Source organism: Triticum urartu, chromosome 3, assembly GCF_003073215.2.
Source record: "Triticum urartu cultivar G1812 chromosome 3, Tu2.1, whole genome shotgun sequence".
NCBI lineage: Eukaryota > Viridiplantae > Streptophyta > Magnoliopsida > Poales > Poaceae > Triticum > Triticum urartu.
In genome coordinates this window covers 471,026,217-471,034,956 of record NC_053024.1, presented here as the reverse complement: position 1 = coordinate 471,034,956, position 8,740 = coordinate 471,026,217, and the positions used below count along the sequence as shown (strand labels likewise).

Here is an 8,740-nt window from a genome sequence, read left to right as displayed (position 1 = left end):
CTGAACGGGGCCACTTGGAATGTAATTTCTTCGGACCTGTAATTCTCTGGAGTGCCGAATACCACATCAAGTGTGATTTTTCCAGCGCAACGTGCCTCCCGACTAGTGATGATTCCTCGGAAGGTCGTACTGCTTTGCTCAATACGGTTGCTGTCTATTTCCATTTTTTGGAGAGTTTCCTCATAAATGAGGTTTAATCCGCTGCCGCCGTCCATGAGCACCTTAGTGAGCCGAAAGCCGTCCACAATTGGACTGAGAACCAAATCGGCTGGTGTTTGGGTTGTTCGGGATTTAGGTTCGTCACTGGCATTGAAGGTGATAGCCGTGTCGCTCCATGGATTTATTGCTGCCACATGGCAGACTTCGGTAAGGTTGCGGAGTGCTCGCTTGCACCTATTATTTGAGGCGAAGGTCTCGAAGACCGTCAATACTATATTGTTATCTGTGGGAAGGTGCTCTGAGGTATTTTGAGTGAGGAGACCCTCACCGCTTTTGGACACCTGCCGGAGTACCCAACATGCTCTAAGGCTGTGTGTTGATATGGTATCCGCTGTACTATGGATTTTGCAGGGCCCGTTAAGCCATCCCTCCAATACGGTTCCATGCCCTGTAGTGGGCTTTTGCTTCTTTGTAATTGAGTCGGACGACTTATGAGAGTGCACCTTTTTAGTCCGGACTGGGGGTTTTGTCAGAGCCGGATTATCCCAAAATTGTGTTTGGGTTTTCCAGGCACTTTCCATCGCACAGTATTTCCGTACTATGGCCGCCAAGTCAGCGAAGTGTGTTATGTCACGGCGACTTATGACATTGAGGACTCCCTTGTTCGTGCAATTGTTGCAAAAGAACGAAATTGCGTCTTCCTCGCGACAGTCCTTGACCTTGTTCATTACAAGGAGGAATCTGGCCCAATAGTGATGTACTATCTCTTGGGGCGCTTGCCTAATGTGGGAAAGATCGTTTGTATCTAGGTGGGTGGGTGGATTTAAGTCCGGACCTTGACCCAATCTATGATCCCGGGGCAGGGGAGTTTTCGATCTTGGAAATTCGGGCTCCGGGATGTTGCCCTGTGGGTTCGGTATGCGGCCTGATTCTGGATTCAGGGTTAGGGCGGTGTACTCTCGTGAGCGAGTATCCGGCTCGAGAGCTCGGGAATCCGGACATAGTTCGTCCTCAGGATAGAGGGAGAATCGCCGCATTGCTCCTCCACCACCGCTATCTGATGGGTGGCCGGCGGAGAGTTAATCTCCCTTTGATCGGGTTTAAGCCCGATCCGATCGTAGTCCGTAGTGACTCTCAGAGCGGCGATGCGATCCAAGAGCTCGTTCAGAGAGGAGAGCTCCATCGGATCCATCTGCTCGGCAAATTTCGAGCCGATGTGGAGGCTATTTTCGATGACCTGAGAAGTCATCGTCGGCGCCGTGGCCGAGCGGGCGGTCATGACGAAGCCGTTTAGTTGGAGAGTTTGGCCTACAGCCAGGGCTCCCCCAGAGGTGATGTTGTCCTTGACAACGAGGCGAGCCATCCTCCTTATGATGACGACACAGTGGAACTTTCAATGAAAGCACCAATGTCGGTGTCAAAACCGGCGGATCTCGGGTAGGGGGTCCCGAACTGTGCGTCTAAGGCTGATGGTAACAGGAGGCAGGGGACACGATGTTTACCCAGGTTCGGGACCTCTTGATGGAGGTAATACCCTACGTCCTGCTTGATTGTTTTTGATGATATGAGTATTACAAGAGTTGATCTACCACGAGATCAAAGAGGCTAAACCCTAGAAGCTAGCCTATGGTATGATTGTCTGTTGTCCTACGGACTAAAACCCTCCGGTTTATATAGACACCGGAGGGGGCTAGGGTTACACAAGGTCGGTTACAAAGGAGGAGATATACATATCCGTATTGCCTAGCTTGCCTTCCACGCCAAGTAGAGTCCCATCCGGACACGAGACGAAGTTTTCAATCTTGTATCTTCATAGTCCGACAGTCCGGCCAAAGGATATAGTTCGGCAGTCCGGAGACCCCCTAATCCAGGACTCCCTCAGTAGGATTGTCCGCGAAGTAGTCTTGCATCAATAACATGTTCCCGAGATGGCGATTGCGAGGGATGCAAAGACGGCCGAAGGTCGATCCTCACCGTCTCCTGCGGTTTCGATCCTCGGCCTCCTTCACGGCTGGGACCGCTACCACCATCTGCTACCTATGCCGCTCGAGCATCGATTCCATGTCCGATTCGTCGGACGAGGACGAATCCTCAAGCAAAAATTGCTCGCAAAGGTTCAAATCCATCTAAAAAAACCGCATCCGAGCTCGCATCAACGAAATTTCACATGCGGTCGAGCTACAAGGGGCAGAAAAAGGGGCTCACCGGGGGCGGCTCGGCGAATCCGAGGCGGGTGGCGACTCGGCCGCGGTTGATCCATGGCGGCGGCGACCTGGGGACGGCTCGACTCGGCGGATCCAGGGCACCGGCGAGTGGACCTGGGCCTAGTGCGGCCCGGCGACGCGATTCCGCTAACGAAAATGACCGGAAACGCAAGGGGCAGCCTGGCGGCGATGGTGGCGGGCGGCTGCAGTAGGGGATGTGGGGAGCGCGCGTTGAGATGTCCCTCCCGTCAACCGTTTTCGCGGGATACAGCGCACCGACGGGGCGGGTGGGGAGCTTGTGTTTTCGTGGGTCGGAGAGGGAAGTGTTCCTCAAATTTTTTTATGTGTTGGACACGTTTAAAGTTTCTGTTGGGGTTATTTTTATTTATCGAAAACTATAAATTAACGGTTATTTTACGAATCGAGACGATAGAATAATTCACTTGGAGCCAGAGCGATCCTATAGCGACGCGCATATGCATTGTGCTCCTGACGGACAGGAGTCGCCTGATCTCGTACGTACACGTAGAAAGTAGACTTGACCTCCATAAAAGATGGAAGTCGATGTCAGGTCAGCTGTAAGTACACCGCCATACGCTTCGTGCGGGTGTGGTTGGTTCCAGCTACTCCAACTTTCAGTCACTGGTGATCGGTGAAGATGTTGGTCCGGTGTCGCTGCAGCAAGTTATCCCAAGTACGTAACATGCATCTTTTACAGGCACGCAGGTGACGACAAATGGGAGAAGCACAGCCAGACACCTGGGGCAGCCGGTCCCAAACCTTGATCTCAGCCAGCATTAACTAACGGTTTATGATCGCTCGAGGCTACCTGCGCTTTTTTGACCAAACGGCCGCTGCCCGACAAGAGGCGAATTTGCAAGCCGTTGGCGAGCGAAAGAAAACAACAACGATAGGCTAGCAGTAGCAGGGAAGCGTGCAGTGTAATGTAGGCCTGCACTGCACTGCACGCCCGGCTGTCACGGCCAGTTGGACTCCAGCAGCACTCGAGAGTCGAGAACCATATACTCCTACCACCACCCTGTATGTGACCTGCCGCTGCCGGCCTTTTCAGTTCAGATACGCCCTGAACCTGCCCTGGCGTTCTAGAAAGTCCATGCACTCTGTTCAAATTCGCCATGTTTTGCAACCTGACAGCATAATAAACACTGCCCAACATATATTATGCACAATACAGTAGGAGTATATCCGTGACAGCATGCGATGAGCAATAATAAACGGACCAGCGCAACACATATACTCCAGCACAACTTCCCAGCTGAGCTTGCGGTTGCAAATAACATCGGCAACGGCCTTTACAGCACGAGCTGAGCTGTTAAGTCGTCCGTCTGGCGGATGCCTTACGCACAAAGCGGCAGCCAGCAGCTCAAGCCACAATCTCCTTTTTTCCTTTGAAAAAAGCACGAAACGGCGATAGGTAGGTTTCGGCACGTCCAGTCCCGAGATCGAAACGGTCTCCTTTATATCCTCCCGTCTCCGCCTGACCGCACCCCGCACGTCTTCGCCCAGTCCCGTCCAACAACGTACCATCTTGAATCTTCTTCGCCTAGGCTAGCTATATACTAGGTCTTCTCCTGCTCAGCCATGGCTATGATGGGCATCATCAAGACCGACATAGCGCCGGAGACGGCGTACGAGACGGAGCCCATGTCTCAGGCTACAGCCAGCTCCGCCGCGGCGGGCGCGCGGCACCGCAGGGGTTTGCTCTCGAGGATGATGCCGCGGGGGCACTACTCGTCCGTCGGCGCCGAGAACGGAAGGGCGCCCGAGGCGGCACCGATGCCCCCGGCCGCTGCCGATGGCTCGGAGGTCGCGGAGAAGCCGCGGCGCGGCTGGCTGCGGCGGCTGATACCGCAGCAGCGGCGGCGCTGGAAGAATCTGGGCGGCGCCAGCGCGTCGAGGCTGGCCGGACTGTCGCGATCGCTGCGGTGGAAGCGGCTGTCCGTGAACCTGAGGGGCAGCTGGGCGTCGGCGCTGCTGGACACCGTCGCGTTCCGCGTGATGTACGTGGTGGAAGCCATCGTGCTTGGCCTCGCCCTCTCCTGCTTCTTCTGCTGCTGCGGCTGCCAGATATAGCTGGCCATGGCCTGCCCCTTGCTGTGATTCATGCAAGCCCCCTTCTGCTTGCCATTGGGCGTGTAATCTTGTACCCCCGTGCCCCGTCCTTTAATTTTCTTATGTCAATTATAAGATGCTTAGTTCTGCGATCAAGAGGAATTTTTGCAATATCGTGTTGATCATCGATCGAGTTGGACTCCATTGCAACATAAGTCCAGTTGCGAGGAACCACGTTGCTGGTATGCTGCTTTGCCTATTTGCGAGGAAAAAAAAGGGTACGATGCCTAAGAGCAACTCTAGCAGACCCCGCATCCTACCGTCCGCAAAACGCGTTTGCTGTTTGCGGAAAACAACCTTTGCGGGCCGGCGCGGATGGCTATAGATGCAGACACCCCAAACAGACACATACAAAAGTATATTCGTGGAATATGCCTTTTACAGGCCAGGTTTGCGAGGTTTGCTTTTTGCGCCGCTGCATCTCACGTCTCATCAACCCGCAAATATCAAATCCAACATAATACAACAAACGAAAGCAAACTAAATAATTATTCAAATCAAACATAATACAATAATCATCCACATTATAAATAATTATTCAAATCACCGAAGCAAACTTAAATAATGCAATACAAAACTTGTCATGAATACAAATACAAATGAATACAAAAATGAGTCACTGTCCAGCCCTTTGCCAATGGTGCTCAATGAGATCCTCCTGAAGTTGAAAGTGTGTGTTTGCATTTTCAATCTCCTTGTATGTCTGAAGAAAAAGCTCTAATGCGGTTAGAGTCTCTAGCTGGTTTGACACGGCTACCCACATTGTCGTAGAAGAATTTCAAGTTCATTCCTCTCTCATCTTCAAGAATCATATTGTGAAGGATAACACAACATGTCATGATATTTTTCAAGGTTCTCTTATCCCCAAAACGAGCAGGACCACGGACAATGGGAAACCTAAATTGCAAAACACCAAATGCTCTTTCAATGTCTTTTCGGGTTGCCTCTTGCACCCTTGCAAATTCACAATGTTTTCTAGTTTTGGGATCTTTGATGCTCTTGACAAAGGTGCACCAAGGAGGGTATATACCATCTGCAAAATAGTACCCTTTTGTGTATTCATGCCCATTGATAGTGTAGTTGCAAGCAGGAACATCACCACTAGCAAGCCTAGCAAACTAATGAGACCGTTGCAACATATTGGTATCATTGCGAGTGCCCGGCATACCAAAGAAGCAATGCCAAATCCAAAAATCATTGGATGCTACGGCCTCTAGCACAATTGTTGCATCACGAGACTTGCCACAATACATTCCTTGCCATGCCTTCGGGCAATTTTTCCAAGTCCAATGAATACAATCAATGCTGCCTAGCATTGCCACGCCAACCTCTCCTCTCATTAGATGCCATCAATTTCTTTGCGTCATCCTCGTCGGGTGCCCGAAGATACTCAGGACCAAAGACACGGATGATCACTTTTGCAAATCTACGCACTGGCTCAATTGTAGTATCTTCACCAATGCGAAGGTACTCATCGATATAGTCAGCCAGAACGCCATATGCAATCACCCGCATAGTTGCGGAGATTTTTTTGATATGCACTAAATCCCTTTAAGCCCGCACATTTCTTCTTTGAGTAAAATACTGGCAATTTGCCTCGCAAGCTTGAACAATTTTCAGAAAGAGGGATCGGCGCATTTGGTACCTTCTCCGGAAGAGGTGCGGTGGATATGTAGGATTCTCCATGAAGTAGTCTTGCATCAACATCTCGTTCCCAAGATGGCGATTCCGACGAATGCAAAGACGCCCGACAGACGATCCCCGCCTCCTCTTTCGGTTCTCTTCTTTGTGCTCCTTCACGGCAAGTGCCATCACTAATGTCTGCTGCCGAAAGGTGCAAGCATGGTCTCAACATCCGAGTCGTCTGAATCGGACGAATCGGAGAGTAAGAACTTCTCGCACGGGCTCAATTCCATCTACATGCATACCGGCGCGTCAATCAACTATACCGCTCGCAAATATCACAAAACAAACACTAACCGGCGGTGGATGCGGCGGGTGATACCGGGCGACGACGGGGCGGGCTCGATGGTGGTCGATCCCCGGCGACGGCGGTGACGAGGGGCGGCTCTTCTCGCCGGATCGCGCGGGAGGGGGGGTGGTGGTGAAGCGTATCGGCGCGGGAGGGTGGGGGACAACCCTGCAGCGCGATTCCGCCCGCGGATTTGACCGGAATCGTCGGCGGCGGAAGGGCGGTCGGCGGCGGAAGGAGGTGGGGAAAGGCGCGCGGGCTGAAATGTCCTCCCGCCAACTGCTTCTTTGTGATGCAGGGCACCGCAGCGGCGAGGGAGAAACCCGCGTATTCGCGGGTTGGGGCCAAGATTTTGCCGCGCCCCTCAAAAAATTATGCGGGCCGGGGCGGGATGCGGGGTTTGATCGGGCAGGTTTTTCTGCCCCTACCCGCATTTTGGCGGTTATATCTGTTGGGGAACGTAGCATGCAATTTCAAAAAAATTCATATGCTCACGCAAGATCTATCTAGGAGATGCATCGCAACAAGAGGGGAAGAGTGTGTCTACGTACCCTCGTAGACCGAAAGCGGAAGCGTTTGACAACGCGGTTGATGTAGTCGAACTTCTTCTCGTTCCGACCGATCAAGCACCAAACATACGACACCTCCGAGTTCTGCACATGTTCAGCTCGATGACGTCTCTCGAACTCTTGATCCAGCAAAGTGTCGAGGGAGAGTTCCGTTATCACGACGGCGTGGTGACGGTCATGGTGAAGTGATCCGTGCAGGGCTTCGCCTAAGCACTGCGAAGATATGACCGGAGGCGTAAACTGTGGAGGGGGGCGCCGCACACGGCTAACAACTATTGATGTGTGTTCTAGCGGTGCCCCCTTCATATATATAGGTTGAAGGGGAGGAGAGGCAGCCAAGGGGCACCCCAAGTAGGAGGAATCCTACTTGGGGTCCTCCCAATTTGGCCTCCCCCTTTCCTATTCCTATTCGGAGTTGGAAGGGAAGAGGGCGAAGGAGGAATCTTATTCCCTTTTATCTTTCCTCCTTCCTCTTTTCTACTCCAATTTGGCCAGCCCATATGGGAGGGGCGCACCAGCCCCTTAGGGGCTGGTCTGTCCTCCTCTTGGCCCATTAAGGCCCATGTAGTTGCCGGGGGATGCCCGGAACCCCTTCCGGTGACCCGATATGCACCCGGTACCCCCGGAAGACTTCCGGTGTCTGAATATCATCGTCCAATATATGAATCTTTACCTCTCGGCCATTCCATACTCCTCGTCATGTCCGTGATCTCATCCGGGACTCGGAACAACATTCGGTCACCAAATCACATAACTCATATAATACAAAATCGTCATCGAACGTTAAGCGTGCGTACACTACGGGTTCGAGAACTATGTAGACATGATCGAGACACCTCTCCGGTCAATAACCAATAGCGGAACCTGGATGCTCATATTGGTTCCCACATATTCTACGAAGATATTTATTGGTCGTACCGTAATGACAACATACCTTATTCCCTTTGTCATCGGTATGTTACTTGCCCGAGATTCGATCGTCGGTATCTCCATACCTAGTTCAATCTCGTTACCGACAAGTCTCTTTACTCGTTTCGTAATGCATCATCTCGCAACTAACTCATTAGTCACATTGCTTGCAAGGCTTATTATGATGTGCATTACCGAGAGGGCCCAGAGATACCTCTCCAATACTCGGAGTGAAAAATCCTAATCTCGATCTATGTCAACCCAACAAACACCTTCGGAGATACCTGTAGAGCATCTTTATAATCACCCAGTTACGTTGTGATGTTTGATAGCACACAAGGTATTCCTCCGGTATCCGGGAGTTGCATAATCTCATAGTCGAAGGAATATGTATTTGACATGAAGAAAGCAATAGCAATAAAACTGAACGATCAACATGCTAAGCTAACGGATGGGTATTTTCCATCACATCATTCTCCTAATGATGTGATCCCGTTCATCAAATGACAACACATGTCTATGGCTAGGAAACTTAACCGTCTTTGATTAACGAGCTAGTCTAGTAGAGGCTTACTAGGGAAACATTGTAATGTCTATGTATCCACACATGTATCAAGTTTCAGGTTAAAAAATTCTAGCATGAATAATAAATATTTATCATGATCTAAGGAAATATAAAATAACAACTTCATTATTACCTCTAGGGCATATTTCCTTCAGTCTTCCACTTACACTAGAGTCAATAATCTAGTTCACATCGCCATGTGATTTAACACCAATAGTTCACATCTTTA

General features: G+C 51.0%; 1 protein-coding gene across 1 annotated transcript; it reads left to right on the top strand.

Moving 5' to 3' along the window:
* Nucleotides 1–3,855: 3,855 nt before the first annotated feature.
* LOC125548500 lies at nt 3,856–4,592 on the top strand. Its single transcript, XM_048712085.1, has one exon. The coding sequence runs from the start codon at nt 3,966–3,968 to the stop codon at nt 4,455–4,457; it is 492 nt and encodes a 163-aa protein (XP_048568042.1). The 5' UTR covers nt 3,856–3,965; the 3' UTR covers nt 4,458–4,592.
* The last annotated feature ends 4,148 nt before the right edge of the window (nt 4,593–8,740 follow it).